Raw genomic sequence first — 16,551 nt, forward strand, 5'->3', positions numbered from 1 at the left:
TTTTGGAAAAATAATGTCAGTCATGGGGCTTGAACTCTGGGCCTGAGCACTGTCCCTCAGCTCTTCAGCTCAAGGCTAGCACTCTACTACTTGAGATGCAGTACCACTTCTGGTTTTCTGAGTGGTTTATTGGAGATAAAGAGTCTCACTGTGATCCTCAGATCTCAACCTCCTGAGTAGCTAGGATTACAGGCGTGAGCTACCGGTGCCCAGCTTGGACTGTATTTTTTATGATTTACATCCTTCATGTATGTTATCAATGAAAGAAAAGCAATGTACTTTTTCAAAAGACTAAAAAACATAAAGCTGAATGTATGCCATGACCATGACTGGAACTGCATTTTGAAAAAGTTTAAAAGAAAAAGTCCACAATTCATTTTCACGTGGCTGAAGAGGGGAAGTAAAAATATACAGAAATATTTATTAGGAGAAAGCAATAAAACCCGTATGTTAGCACTCAAGGCTGAGGGTATAGAGGTGGTCCCTGTACAGTTCTTTCAACTTTGCTATAAATTTGAACAATCTCAAAATAAAGAGTTGAAGATACAGAGATGAAATTAGAAAGCTCTGAAGTATGAAGGAAACACGAAAGTACATATTATTTGATTTAAACACAAAAATGGTGACAAATTATATTGCAATTTCTCGGTAAGTTATTCTTTAAGAAAATCAGAGACAAGTCTTATGCTGGTAGATCACTCCTGTAATCCTAGCTACTGAGAAGGCTGGGATCTGAGTATTGCAGTTTGAAGCCAGACTGTCCGTGAGACTTTTATCTCCAATAAATTACTCAGAAAAAGCTGGACGCACTGTTGGCTCAAGTGGTAGAGTGCTAGCCTTGAGCAAAAGATGCTCAGGGACAGAGCCTAGGCCGAGAGCTCAAGCCCCAGGACCAGCAAAAAAGAAAAAAGAAAAGGTCAGAGACATAAATCCCTTACCTCCTAAAAACTGAAACGGGCAAACTGAAGACGGATGGTGAAGAAGGTTCACTGGAAGGATTATCAGACCTATTTCACAAAAGCAAACCACCAAGTAAATCAACATTTTGTCTAATACAACCTTTATTTCTTTCACCAAAAACAAATATAAGATTATGATTGGATCTACATTCTACATAGTTACATGTTTTCTACTATCCATATTGAGGATAAATTACGCTTTCTGTTCACATCCCATATAACAAATGGTTTACTCGCTATGATGGTTGTACCAGCAGATAAACCCTGTATCTTGCTGTCCACTGATGTGTTGTCGGGATCAGTGCTAATCAGACAGCACCACCCTAAACATCTCCTTTAAAAAAATAAAATAAAGCATTACAGAAAAAAAGCACCAAGATAAAGGTATATACTAAATATCTTAAAGACAAAATTCACTGCAGTAGTTCTTAAACTTTATACTTAGTAGTGCTCACAAATAAAATTTCAGAATGACTTTTAAACCAATAGACATCTTAATATTGCCTAAACCAAAAGTGATGGCACATGTGTCTAACACAGACAGACTTACTAAGGTAAAAACTTCTGTATACTCCTCTCAGGTTGCACTAGAGACCTTAAATAAATAATTAAGCATGAAAAGTATATAACTCCTTGTATCTCACCACATATCCATGCTTGATACTTCATCAAATAACAGAAGACAAAACAATGCTCCAACTTCAGTCACTACGGTACAGTCTTCATGAAATATCAAGGAAACTTAAAAAATAAAAAGAGCATAACTTCCTAAAATATTTTTACCGCTAGAAGGAATGAAGCTCAACTTTACAGAGTTAATTCAGAACACCCACCAAGAAATGCAGGAGATGTAAAAACAGAACACATTCCATTAAGTGTATGAAAGATAAAGCTTGAAAAAGTGCATTTCTAGAAAGCTCCCAGAGAATGCAAGAGGGTTTGAGGGAAACTCCTACAAAAGCACTACTAGCTTTCCGTTACAAGGCTTTTGTTCTGTCTTCATTTGTTGGGCAGCACTGTCAGTAAGAAACTTCACTGTTGTACAAATTAAGCAGGAAATAAATGTTGTGTAACCATAGACAGATGCCACATTAAAAGCACTTATTTACCTCTGAGTAACAGGCACAAGAGTGAAGGCTGGTGGGACAGTGATGCACGCATGACAGGATCAGCACAGAGAAGCTTCCTCAGGAGGGTGACACACGGCTTCACCAAGCACTCTGTAGCCTGGAAGGAGGCAAAACACAATTTTATTTACCCTAACTCTAGTACAAAATAGACTGCAATAGTATCTTATTAGGTCTTATGGCTCTGCCATCAAAATGATATGAAACTAAAATCAAATAAACATTAGGAAAGAATTTTAACTAAAAATAGGTTTATATATACTTGTACTAATTTATATGTCTTATTGAAATTTTGAGATTAGTTTCCTCTGTAGAAACCTCCTTTTGTAAATAAAAAAAATTAGTTAACAGAGATTACTTAGGATTTATCATACAATGAAGACCAAGTATTCATCCAAATTCAGCTAAATTAAATTCGGAACTAATAATGATCAAAATGTCTAGACATTAGTCTTACCTTGCCATCTTGACTCACACATTTATTCAAATAGCCGATTATTTTGTCAATTAAGCATAACTTTTTCACCACAGCATGCATTTTAATATCTACAGACAAAAAAATTAAAAGTTAAAGGACTTTTTTTGCAGTTTTAAAAACCCATTTTGAAATATATAGGACAAGTATCTGCACAAATTTTAAACTATTAAAAAATTACATCTACAGTTGAAATGTGTCAAAAGTAAAACTCTGAGTATTTATGTGACACTAATGCACATGTTAATAGTTTACTAGTAGTAGCTATTAATGTAACTACCTTTAATTGCTATTTTTTAAAGTTCTTCTTACTTATCCATATAGTTAGTACATGCTACAATAATGTTATATTTCTGAAAAGTTAGCATATTGAAAGACTGTTGTTTAAAAGAAATTCCCTTAGCCTTTTTTAGGCTAAGAATCTTCACCTTTTTTTTTTTCTGGTCAGTTGTAGGGCTTGAACCCTGGGCCTGGGTACTGTCCCTGAGCTCTTGAACTAAAGGCAAGCACTCTACCACTTGAGCCACAATGCCACTTCCAGTGTTCTGGTGCTTAATTGAAGATAAGAGTCTCATAGACTTTCCTGACTGGGCTGGCTTTGACCCCTGATCCTCAGGTCTCAGCCTCCTCAGTAGCTAGGATTACAAGCGTGAGCCACCAGCACTCAGCTTCACTTCTTTCTCTTCTTTCTTTTCTTTGCTTGTGTCAGTCCTGGCACTTGAACTAGGGCCTACCACTTCCACTGAGCTTTTTTCACTCAAAGCTCTACCACTTGACCCAGACCTCCATTTCCAGCTTTCTTGGTGGTTTATTGGAGTCTCAAGGACTTTCTAGCCCAGACTGACATCAAACTGGGATTCTCAAATCCAGTCTCTTAGTAGCTAGGATTATAGGCATGAGCCACTGGTGCTGGGCTCCAGTATTTTTTTCTTTTTGATAACAGCCATTCTAAGTAGAATGAGGCAATATGTCACTGGGGTTACTGTTGCTGGGTATTTTCCCACATATCTCTGGCTACGTATGTGTCTTCTTTTCAGAAATGTCTACTCAAATCTTTAACCAATTTAACTAGATTATATGTCAATCCAAAAAATTAAGATTTAAAAAAACCCACAAATATGCTGTGAGAATAAGGAATGTCAGTCATAAAATTATTTTTTGTAGAAACAAAGTTATCTATTCTTACAAAACATTAAAATATTTCAAAAACAAAAAAAATAAAATACTAATCAAAAGAATGGAAGCCTATGAAATAGAGAAAGAGCAAATACAGCAAACAGTATACTTGGCTAGTTGTTTAAAAAAGTATCCTTAGGGAAAATGTGCAACTCCTGTGCATTGTCTTTACCTTATCTCCCCACAAACGTGTTGTTTTATTTTCTCTGAGGAAGATGTACAAGTTTAAAAAAATATCACATACCAGGTTAACTGAGGAAGGAACTCGTAGAAAAGATAAAAGCAGGCCACAGTGTGGATTCTAGTCCATAAACCACAGTCAGCCGACTCCTAACACTACTGTGCACAGCAAGCTCAGACATTACCTTGCATGATTACTACTAGCTGCTCTGCAGCTGACCGTCTCAAAACCAGGTCAACATCATCTGAGGTGAAGATTTCATATACCTTTTCAACAGTCTCCAACTACAAACCAAAATAAATAAATAAGCACATTTTGCTTGCTTCCAAATATTCAATAAAAACTAATTGTACTTAAGTTGCTAATATGTACATATAAATTTGCAAAACTGATGCACTAAAGAGCTCAGAACCTAAAACAAAGGACCAGCATGTCTAGTAAGCCTCTCTTCTCAATATGTATTTCTGCTAGAAAGTGTTTCATAACCCATCCATCCATTAGCCACCTTATGAACTGCAAAGAAAACATGCAGATTCCCTAACATCTCCATAGGTTGTACCACGCTACTGAGAAGAACCCACTCAGACCTAAGACTCAAAGATTTCCCTGTTTCAGGAAGCCACTATCTGGAAACCCCACAGCTCTCTTCCTTAAGAGACCCTGGTGCAGACAAAAACAATGAAGTGAGAGTCATGGGCAGGTACTGGCTCACTTCATAGGAGACAGAATTCAAGACTGCAAAATGAAAAAACTAAAATCCCTTGTTTCTCCTACTTACAATGATTTTCTAGACTATGTGCTTTAAAAAGTTCCAAAAATTCCCTTCTTTCCTTCTCCAAACTACACAGAGGGTAAAGGAGGGCCTCCTAGTGGCTTAGTACCCAGTGAATCCCCAACTGAGTTTGTATGAATGGCAAAAGATGCCTCTCCAATTCTCTTGCGACTGTTATGTAGCCCTAAAACCTAGAGCTCCAAAGTGATAATGTTCACCCAAGGAAAAACTATTAGAAGTTGGGTATAGTGGTGTCAGCTAGTAATCACAGCACTCAGGATAGAAGCAAGAAGACCTCCAATTGAAGACCAGCTTAGACTATATAACAAGATCTTGTCTCTACAAAACAAAAAAGAAACCCTTATTACATGTGATTCTACAGCACTATCCCTGGTGAATTCATCCAAATGTAAACATTGACATTGTGGATTTAAAGATGAAATAAGAAGCTGTCTCAGGAATGAGTCTGGGAAGTTAACTGATGGCTTATTGTGTAGAATTGGTATCACTTTGATATGATGTGGGTAGACAGTCGTGGTCAAAAATGGGCATGGATGCTCAACTTCTGCAGGTATATACAGTATGTCAGAAGCCAAAGATTTTGAAAAAAAAAAAAAAAAAGATCCATCACCAGATAAGGGAGGAAAGCAGAAGCTGGGCAGCTGGGTGGCTGGGCAGCTGGGCAGACGGTGGATTCTGGCCTGTCATGACCTTACTGAGCCCCTGGTCCCCTGCCCACCACAATGCCCCAGTTCCAGGTGGGGAAGGATGTCAGCCGCAGGCAGGGCTGACAAGTTCTGCCCTGCCGAGGCCACGAAGCACATGGGGTTTTTAAAAGGCATGAAGATGGACACTTGTGAACTCAAGAAACAGGTGATTCCGTCCGATGTGTAAAACAGAACAAACTCAAAAAGTAAAGAAGACCGAGAAACTCCACAGTCAATGAATGCGTCAAAGAATCTAGTATTCCCACGTGGAAGGGACTGACAGCAGCACACATACACACTGTCAAGCGTACGAAGTAAATGCTTTCAGAACTGGAGTACATAGTAGTACAGAAAATACTTGATTAACAACAAGGGCTATTAAAAAGCTGAGAGATATCGTTTCTTGTACTTTCTTCTTTATATGTAATTTAGAGAAGTGTTTTTGGCTAGGCATACTTATTTACTATAAGGAAATTGAACACCATTCATTATCTCAAAAATGTTTGGTATATTTAAATGTTAAACAAAATGCATAATTCTCCAGTGAATTTACAACAGCAATTTGATGAGGAAATAACCCCAAACAAGCCAATTCTTGCTTAAATTTACTTCATCTGTTAAGAGGAAATTAAATAAAAGTATTTTGCTGGATCATTTTATCTCTTTTGGAGCATAAAATCTCTGCTGTTAATAACAATACATCATTAACTGCATTGTACGAGTAGTTGTGAAACAAGAATGCTCTCCTCTCAGATCACTAGACTTATCTGCTTGTTGATCAATGAGTGAGTTCCAGTTTGCTTCCAGTGACTGAAAGAGCAGCATCTGAATGCATGAGCAAAATGGCGGTCCCCACAGTGTCTGCCAGCGCTGTGCTGGGGACCACACTTCCCACACAGAGTATGACTCTCACAACCATTATGCTTCCCAGTAAGCCAGAAGTGTGATACTTTTTCACACTCATCCTATATTTGTCATTTGATTTTACCATCTAAACATATATTCATGCTGTTGCTCCATCAAGTGAAGCTGCTACACAAAACTACCAGTTTTTGTAGAAGTTGGTCATGTTAAATTCCATTAAATATGAGAAACTTTGCATGTTTCAGAGAGGAAAGTAAATAAGAACTCTACATAAATATAAAAAAGATTAACAGAAAAAAAAATCTCAAAACCAATGTAAAATTTTAGGGAACTGTCTTTATGTACCCAATTTTTTTTTTCCTGTTTAGTTTTTGGTTTTTTGTTTCTGAGACTGGGTCATGCTATAGCCCAGGACGACTTCAAACTGAATCTATAGCCTATGCTGCCCTCATACTTGAGGTCTTCTTGCTTCATCTTCTTGAGGGCAGGAATTACAGGCAGATGCTACCACAGCTGCCTTTATTTTTTTTCTTGCATAATGTAGAAGTTGAAATTTTGTCATAAGAACTTTTTTTTGCTAGTATAGACAATCCCAATATAAGAAGAATTCCAACTTTATGTCAGAGATACCTTAAAAGTAATTAAATTTTTTCTTTTCTTTTTTCTCTATTTGCTTACGCTCTATTTAAGACACTACCCAAAGTAATTTGCATTACTAAATGAAAAGAGATATAATCCCTAGCAAACAAAAAACAGTGTAGAAATATCTACTCAATAAACAAATGTGTCCAGAAGCCAAATGACTCTAGAACATAATTTTTTTTTTATATTCTTCATTGAGAATATAATTGTATATTCATTTCTGATCATGGACTTAATTTGCAATAAAATACATAATTTGAATTTCCCAATAGTCCTTTGGCATAGAAGAAATTAAGTTCAACTTTTATCAGGAACTTAGTGTAGGGACACATTGCCTCTATGCTTACTTGTAATTTACTCATTAGTTTTTATTAGGGCAGCTCAAGTGATAGTTGTCTTACATTTCCATTTCTCTTAGTCAGTTCAGAATTCTATAACAAAATTCTTTAGACTGGATAATTTGTAAACACTAGAAATATTCCTCACATTTCTGAAGTCTGAGAAGTCCAAAATTAAGGGCCCAACTGATTCGGTGTCTAAGTTTCTATCTTCACAAGGTGATGTAGCAAGCATGTGGGTTTCAGGAACTAGCCCTTAGGAACACTGGAAACATGTTCCTCCTAAGGGGAACATTCCAAATGTCCCACCTCTCAACACCACCCTGGAAACTAGGATTCATCAGAACTTGGTACTTGTTGGGGGAAGGACACATTCATACCAGAGCCTCATCCTGAACACTTATCAGGGTGTTTTCACCTTTTTGGTGTCTGTATCACAACTGTGTTTTAGTAAATACCTATGTGGGAAAATAGAACTGAATTGTAGGTTCACTCTTCCGTGGGGGCCATTTTTCAGGTGGTCTCAGTGCCTTGCTGTCTTTCCCATTCCTTTCATCAGATTTCATTCCTGTTGTTTTGTGACGTACATCCTCAAAGATTGTAGAACATAATTTTAAACTAGCCTTGAATCACCATACTTCTCTTCCTCCCTCAAGCATATGCAACCTAAAAATTGTACTATAAAATATATGATACACAAATGAATCAAATAACCACAGAGTAAGAAGTCCAAAAGTTTTAATCACCTTAATGACCAGGTCTCTTCCATCATCTAGTTTGAGTTCAATAGGTTTTTTCACAATAAATAAATTAGTAACTCTGGCGAGAACTCTGGCATCTATTAAGGGGCGTTTTGTATCAGCCCCTTCTTCACTTGTGAGATGAAATGCTATCAGCTTCAGTGCTAGTGAGCGAACCCTACAACACAAACATTTAGGTCAACATTTCATATTATACTCAGCAATTATAAAGGCCTGTCACTAAGAACTATTTTATATCAATATTACATATGCTCTTACTAATATTGTTTTCTTTTTAATGTTCACATATAACTAAAATAATTTAATATTTACAAAATAAACATCAAAAACAAAGAATAATTACAACTGATAGTCTTGTTGAGACCGAACAGCACAATCAACATCAAACTGCATATAAATCTATTAACTCTGGCCTTCAAATCTAGTGATATGTAGTAACCACAAAAAGTATCAGGGACCTCTGACCAGAGTCCAAATAATAAGCCAAACCTATAGGGTTGATTAATTATACTAATTAATTGACTAATATCTAACATATATCGCTACAATGGTGGGAAAAAATCTTATATTAGGAATCAAATAAATTCCTCTAATTTACAAAATTCCCATCAAATAATTTAACTAGAATAGATTATTATTAAAATCAGATAAATTGGTAGGTGAGCTACTTCCAAGAAAAGTTTAAGAAGAGCACAGTACTAAATAACAAAGCATAAAAACAAAATAATCAAGTTGACAGAAGTCACAGACGGATTGCCTGGACACCATGAATCTACTACTGCTCTGGCAGGCTCTCACTACCAGCAAATGGGGAACATTTTTATACAAGCTGCTGCATCTTAAGTACTGTCGCAATTAAAACATGCCATTGCCTACCTGGGGAACCTGGGACCCAGTAATTGAACAAGAAATACATTTCTATTGTGTCAAATCACTGAACTGGGGCTGATTTGAACCTGCTGCCCGGCCGGCACGGGACTGTGTGGAAGCAGCCACTCTACTTCACTCTCTATGCTTACCAACTGTTCCAGGGTCTCTTTTCTTGATTTTCCTCTTCAGTTCTCTTAATGTTTCTGTTTATTTCTAGCTATTTCCTTACTTGTCAGTCTGGTCACCTGTCTATGAATACATTTCTATACTGTCCTGATATAACATTTGGAGGAAAGAAATTATCTACTGTCAAAAAAAGTGTCTGTCTGTTCTTACTAGCCTTTTTGATGGACTCTTCTCCATCATAGCTCATCCTGACTCCAAATTTCTTTCCTTCTCAATGAAGAAACTAGCTGCTATCAGCTAAAAACAGTCACAAAGAAGATGCATGTTGCAAGGGCAGCAGGAAAGAAAATAATACTTCTGCTTCCACTCTCAGTTAATATGGTACCTGCACTAACGTGGTGCAGGTCCTGGTCAGGACCCTCCATGGCTTCCCAAGTAACAAAATGAATGAAATGAGATGAAAATCTCTGCTTTATGAGGCAATTAACCCAATATGCTTTTCATGAAAAACAATTTTCAGAACAGATGCTTAGAAAAGATCACTCCAGGAAACCAACAATTTCTAAAAAGTACAGGAATACACTATTATTTTTCAATTTCCCATCTCCATGGTTCTCCAACTTGCCTACAGCACTAGTGGTCAGGACTAAGGACAGTACTTGACAAGACTGTTGTAGCGTGCAACAACTAGCTATCACATCAATGAACTGTTACATGACAGCATCTGCTTTGCTTCCCACACTGGTCTCTTCTCTCCAATAAGGAAATTATCTTCCTCTAAACTTTATCGTTCCACTTTGTAGCAGAACTACACTTGCTTAGAATGTTTCTATTGAACCTTTTATAGGTAAAAGGTTGTTGTACTCACGATGGCTTTTTCACCAATAGAAGTCGCAACACGGACCTCAGCCTGGTGATGTGGGGGAGGATCCCTTCTCCCGCCTCAGAACTTGCTTTGCTTAGAAGGAGGATGCAGTTACCCAAGGGATCTTCTGGGTCAGCATAGCCCTAATAATTGTATTTTTAAGGGTAAGATTATCATTCACTTTTATTTCAAGGTTGACAGTAATAACTGTATTGGACTGTCCTCCGACTTGTAATGTTCTTTCAATTCAATTGAATAAAATAGTCACATTTAAAAATAACCTGCACAAGTAAGGAACATTTATAAAACTATACTAAAAAAGAAAAAAGAGCAAGGAGCTGGTGGCTCATGTCTATAATCCTAGCTACTCAGGAGGCTGAGATCTGAGGATCGTGGTTCAAAGCCAGCACGGGCAGGAAAGTCCATGAGACTCTTATCTCCAATAAAAAAAATACTACCAGAAAACCAGAAGTGGTGCTGTGGTTCAAGTGGTAGAGCGCTAGCCTTGAGCTGAAGAGCTGAGGGGCAGTGCCCAGGCCCGGAGTTCAAGCCCCACGACCAGAAAAAAAAAAAAAAGAAAAGAAAAAAGAAAGAATAAGCCTATTAAAAAAATAATACTAGGGGCTGGGAAGGTAGCTCAGTGGTAGAGCGCTTGCCTTGCATGTATGAGGCCCTGGGTTCGATTCCTCAGCACCACATAAGCAGAAAAAAAAAAGCCAGAAGTGGCTCAAGTGGTAGAGTGCTAGCCTTGAGCTGAAGAGCTGAGGGACAGCGCCCAGGCCCAGAGTTCAGGCCCATGACCGGACCCCCCCACCAAAAAAAAAAATAATAATACTATAAAACTTCAGAAAGCATGTCAGCATTCCTGAAACATGTTGCTTTTTCTGTTTTCCTGGATTCTAGTGGTAGACTATCCCTGCATGAGGCACTTCATAAATCTTTAGCCACTGCCCACAGAATAAAGATGGTATGTAGTAATAAGCACTATGTGGTACAGGACAATGTGCTTCAAGGGTCAAGGCTTGGGCCATCCTAAATGAAGACTGTGCTTAGGACAATGCGCACTCACACCAGCATATCCTACCTACCTCCACTGCTCCATTCAGGGGAGAGAATGTGAACTCCCTCAAGATATCACATCCAAATTACAAATATACACCAATAGAATTCATACAACAAGTGAGTTATATAATGTCTGCTTTAAAAGTACTGTTAGCTTTGCCTCAAAAACGTTTCTATAAGGTAAATACCGGCACGAGGCAACACACGGACATCTATCCTTGTTTAACCTTCTGCCAAAGCAGACAGTCACTCACTTCCTGTTCACTTATCCACATGACAGCTCTGCAGTTTGCATGCCTTCAAATCACTCACATTCAGCCAGTGATAAATGGTATCATAAAAGGTACAGAGCACAGCACACCTGCAGAACTGGAATGACAGGACAGAGAGACTCGATGAACTTGTTCCAGGTCGGTGCTGTCATCATCAATCGACCCTGAAGCAGATACAAGAGAATGGCCTTGGCCGCTGCATTCACCTGCTCAACAACACAGACACAATGAGCCAGTGAAAGAAGACATTCCGCACTGCAACCGCTACGGTCCAGAAGGTGCCCAGCAAACTCTCCCTCTTAAATGTTCCTATTTCCATAGGGTCACCTGACATTCTGTTCTCATCCAGCTCTCTTCCTCAGGGATTTCTGCTTTTTAGCCTTTTATAAACAAAAATTTGAAGTAACTGTTTACTACCACTATCTTATAGTTCTTTCCATCTGCATGATAACCACAAGCAAACTGTCCTGACTCTTCAAGATCAAGTTTGTTCTTTACTTTGATTCTACATTTCTTTAACATGTTTACATAAATAACATCACAACTGAAATGTATCGAAGTCCAGTTCCTTTCAGTCTCCATCATGAGACCCATTTTATTAGAATGTTTTCTTGAATTGTTGACTAGTACTTTACACTTACTTTTAACACATCATACCTCATTTTTGGGTTCTTGAATACCAAATGCAGAGATTTCATACAGAACTTTGGGATGAAGTAGAAAATGAATTCCACTACAAAGCGAAGACACGGGTTTAGTGACATTATGGACACCTAAGCATTCCTGTAAAATAACAAGTTTGTTTTTTTTTTCATTAGTAATGTTATTTTTAAAAAAAAAAAATTCTTTCTCCTGTTTCAAATTCACTTCCAATTTTACTTCCCTAAAACTTTTTAAAACTAATACAATGTAAAACAAGATTCTCTATCATTGTTTAAGTCTGTTTAAGATATATAGACTCTGGGGCTGGGAAGGCGGCTCAGTGGTAGAGTGCTTGCCTTGCATGCATGAGGCCCTGGGTTCGATTCCTCAGCACCACATAAGCAGAAAAAGCTGGAAGTGGGGCTGAGGCTCAAGTGGTAGGACGCTAGTCTACAACTGAAGAGCTGAGGTACAGCGCCCAGGTCCAGAGTTCAGGCCCCAAGACCAACCAAAAAAAAAAAAAGATATATAGAGTCTGTAAACAAGCAGAGTCTTTATAAATTAAATAACTTAACTGTGGAACATCCATCATCTCTTAAAGTTAACAGACATAAAGGCAATAGAGAAAATTATAAACGTTACCTTAAAATGTTTGCATCTTATTGAAAAAGAAAAACAAGGCCTGGTGCCAGTGGCTCACGCCTGTCAATCCTTGCTACTCAGGATGCTGAAACCTGAGGATAACAGTTCAAAGCCAGCCCCGGCAGAAAAGGCCATGAGACTCTTATCTCCAATGAACTACCAGAAAACTGGAGGTGGTGCTGTGGCTCAAGTGGTAGAGCGCTACCCTTGAGCTGAAGATCTCAGGGACAGTGCCCAGACCAGCCAGCCTTAGGATCAGCAAAAAAAAAAAAAAAAATCATCCATAGCCAGATGGGTGGGCAGCAGCATAATCCCAGAAGCTGAGGCAAGATTGTGGACTGAAGCAAGCTTAGACTATAATAATGAGCTGAAGGCCAGTCAGAGCTGCACATAGCTCAAGGACAATTTAGACTATCTATTATGATTCTGCCTAAAAATACATAAGGTAAATTAAATAAGGTCCATGTCCAGCTTTTTGCTGTTTAACTGCAGTTAAGAGTCTCATAGACTTCCATGTCTGAGCTAGCCTGGAATCTCAGTCTTCAGATCTCAGCCTCCTAAGTAGCTTGGATTATAGGTATGACCCACTACAGTCCAGCACCAGACATTGATCTTCTAAGAAAGGTAATTAGATCAAGCCAACTTTCGCTTAAAATCGTTGATAGTGTTTCACTACATTTAGAATAAAATTCAAAGCTGTACATACAGTGGTTAAAAAAATATAAGCAGCACCTATTGTCTACCTGTTCAATTCAATCTGGTATCATTGTACTCTCAATATGCTCCAAAACCACAGACCTACTTTTAGTTCTGAAACCACACACAATACATTCAAATCTGAAAAGCAGGAATTTTTTCACCTGTTTCTTCTGCCTCCCTCTTTCCCTCCTTATCTAGTCTATACTCCCTCATAGCCTTATTTTCTCTACAACATTATATACACTAGTTAACACATACACTTTGTCCTGGAAAGAGGAAGGGAAAGAAAGAAAGGAAGCTTCTTCTAGAAGAAGTAAAACATCATAAGTAAAAAAAATTACAAAAAGCAAATACATGTCATACCCAGAGTGAATTTATAAGAAAGCAGTTAAATTGGTAGACTCACTAAGTTAAAGAAGTTCAGTAGTGCAAATTTCTCAGAATTGACTAATAATTGCTATCTGTCTTTATGGAATATAGTCCTAAACAGGTCACACGCAAAGTCAAGTAATTTAACTCCGGAAGTATAATTAGAAAAGCAAGGCCCACCTTCACAACCTCCAGGCAGCAGTGGTATGCTTCCACTTTCACACGTGGCACTGGGTGGGCCAACATCCGGAGCAGCACCTTCTGACTTTCTCCTTGGAGCAGGGGACTGGCCTGGGCAGACTTGGAGCTGGTGGAATGGAAATCAGGCACAAGGAAGAGAGTAAACAAAACAACAAAGAATACTGGAAGAGATTTCTTCAACTCCAATTCCTCTGACTGGGGACTTAACTAATCAAACTAGCCAAAATTTACCTGAATATTTACTTGTTTCAAGGCAGAAAATGTTCCTCTTAAAGAGTTAAGGAAGGAAGGATGGAAGAAGGAAGCAAGCAAGAAAGAAAGAAAGAAGGGAGGAGGGAGGCAAGGAAAGAGAAAGGGAGGGAGGAGAGAAGGAGAGAGAAGGGGGAGAGGGAGGAAGAAAGAGAAAGAAGGAAAGAGAGAGGAGAGAGAGAGGGAGAAGAGGTAGGAAGGGGTTAGGGGAAGGCTAGGTTAGAGGGAAGGGGAAAGAAGAAAGAAAGAAAGAAACTTAACCTTTAAAAAAATCTATATTTAATGCTTATGACATCATGAAATTTATCCACTGAAAAACAATGAAGAGTTGTCTTTTAATATTGTGTAAATAAGAGAACAGTTGTATAAAGGTGTAGTAAGAATTTTTAAAAAGGAATGAAGATAGTAATCTCTAAGTGAGAATCTGTTCTAACATCCTCAAAATAAATTAACAAATATATAGTTCTTTCCCAAAATTCCATTTCAGAAAATGATATACAATGTATAAAAGGAACATTAAGTGTAAACTATTACTTAAAAATTTCTTACATTAATTCTAGTGGCTACTCAGGAGGCTGAGATCTGAGGATTACAGTTCAAAGCCAGCCCAGGCAGGAAAGTCCATGAGATTCTTATCTCCAATTAACCACCAGAAAACCAGAAGTGATTCTGTGGCTCAAGTGGTATAGTGCTTACCTTCAGCTGAAATGCTCAGGGACAATGCCCAGGCCCAGAGTTCAAGCCCAAAAAATAAATAAAAATTAAAAATTTAAGAAATTAAAATTTTATGTTAAATACTCTTGAATAGCTGATCAGCATAGATACCAAAAACAGAAGTATAAAAATATAAGAATTAGAATTACTCATGTTGATTATAGTCACAACACTTTTTTTTGTCAATCATGGGGCTTGAACTCTGGGCCTGGAAAGTGCCCTACCACTTGAGCCACAGTGCCACTTCCAGTCTTCTGGTAGTTAACTGGACATAAGAGTCTCATGGACTTTGCTGCCAAGGCTGGCTTTAAACCGCAATCCTCAGATCTCAGCTTCCTGAGTAGCTAGGATTACAGGTATGAGCCACCAGTTCCCGGGTAGTCACAACACTGTTAAACTTTTCTCTTAAGTAAAACAGTTCACTTTCCTAATGTGGCTATACGTGTAAATCTCAAAGTCAAACAAGATATGAAAAGAATTTCAATTATGGCATTATAGTAAAGATTACAGTTATATCTTATTTCTAAGTTTACATGCGCATACATGCACTCTCCTAGAGTAATATAATGCTAATAAGAAAAAAATGTGCAGGACACAGTAGTCCATGCCTATACTCTCAGTATCTGGGAGCCAGAAAACTGAACTTCAAGGCTGGCCTGGGCCACACATAAGTTTTAGGCCAGTAGAACTACACAATGCGACCCTGTAAGAAAGAACGACAAAGAAGGAGAGAGAAGCAAGAGGGAGGGAAGTATTACATCTTTGAACAAATGGAGATGATTTCCTTTATTAGGGAGAAATGCTGATGGTAGGAAAAGCTGCGCAGGGCTTGGTCTGCCAGCTCCACTAATTCTAAGAAGTTCTTCTCTCCCTAAAAAGAGGAAAAAAGATAGTAAATGTCAAGTTCAAGTATAATAAAATTCTCTACAATCAACTAAGCAGCTTAAGAGACCTTTGGATTGTTCACGTAAGTCCATTTTCTGAACAAGCAATCTAAGAAGTCAGCTGAGTGGGAAGAATATAAGGGAAATCGCTAGCTGACACTCTGTACTGTTTAACTCTGCAGAGCACACGGCTCTCGGCTTGTGGCCCTGCTTCCCTTCTTATGGCAAACACTGCTCTGACATTTGAGCATGTCCGAGGAACACAGAGGCTCCAGAACACATGCGATCAAGGAACTATGCAGAATGCCACAGAAATAATCTCTCTTAAAGACACAATTGAAAATTGTACGTAGAAGAAAAAGAAGATGACAAAAGGAGAAAGAAGACACTATATTAAGAAAGTTCTAAATATGAAGTTCAGAGATTCCACTGGATAAGTCAAAAAAAAGCTAGAATTTTCTACTAGTTCTTTAGTAATCTCACTAGCTTTTTAGGACCCACGAACCCTTTCATTAGGACAAACAGTGACCTAATAGTATGTTTTAAAAGAATAAATATAAACACATCATTACTGCTCTAACAATGTATCTAAAGACATCCTACTACCTTCCAAGCAACAGTTCATTACCTCATCTAAAACACAAAGAAATCAGATTTCTTTATGTCAACGCCGTAACTGCCCATAAACAAAACACTAAAAGCAATAAAACAGCCCTCCTACTCAGTTCATACATAGTGTATTAATTCATATGCACTCACAATTAGTGTTAAGACACTGACAACACTACTTTTTTAAACCACTTACATTATAAACATATATCCGACATAATCTAAAGTCTTTGATTTGCTTTTATACAAATCATATTTGTCCTTTAATCTGGTTAATAGGACCATCCAATAATAATGCATCACAACTCTAGCAATTCATTTGCTGTACATCTATCAATCTGAAAC

General features: G+C 37.9%; 1 protein-coding gene across 2 annotated transcripts in view; it reads right to left on the reverse strand.

Moving 5' to 3' along the window:
- Positions 1-16,551, reverse strand: part of Rttn (rotatin) — a 117,892-nt gene that overhangs the window by 70,826 nt on the left and 30,515 nt on the right. For both annotated transcript variants that reach the window (XM_042693526.1, XM_042693525.1), the window contains exons 13-23: positions 15,472-15,584; positions 13,730-13,856; positions 11,855-11,980; positions 11,287-11,403; positions 9,867-10,006; positions 7,988-8,159; positions 4,103-4,202; positions 2,544-2,632; positions 2,069-2,186; positions 1,604-1,700; positions 939-1,007 (exon numbers count right to left, since the gene is read on the reverse strand). In XM_042693526.1, the coding sequence (XP_042549460.1) occupies positions 939-1,007; positions 1,604-1,700; positions 2,069-2,186; positions 2,544-2,632; positions 4,103-4,202; positions 7,988-8,159; positions 9,867-10,006; positions 11,287-11,403; positions 11,855-11,980; positions 13,730-13,856; positions 15,472-15,584 (1,268 nt within the window). The remainder of the gene's footprint in view (positions 1-938; positions 1,008-1,603; positions 1,701-2,068; positions 2,187-2,543; positions 2,633-4,102; positions 4,203-7,987; positions 8,160-9,866; positions 10,007-11,286; positions 11,404-11,854; positions 11,981-13,729; positions 13,857-15,471; positions 15,585-16,551) is intronic.

This window comes from Dipodomys spectabilis, unplaced genomic scaffold (genome assembly GCF_019054845.1).
Source record: "Dipodomys spectabilis isolate Male_0828 unplaced genomic scaffold, ASM1905484v1 ptg000169l, whole genome shotgun sequence".
Taxonomy (NCBI): domain Eukaryota; kingdom Metazoa; phylum Chordata; class Mammalia; order Rodentia; family Heteromyidae; genus Dipodomys; species Dipodomys spectabilis.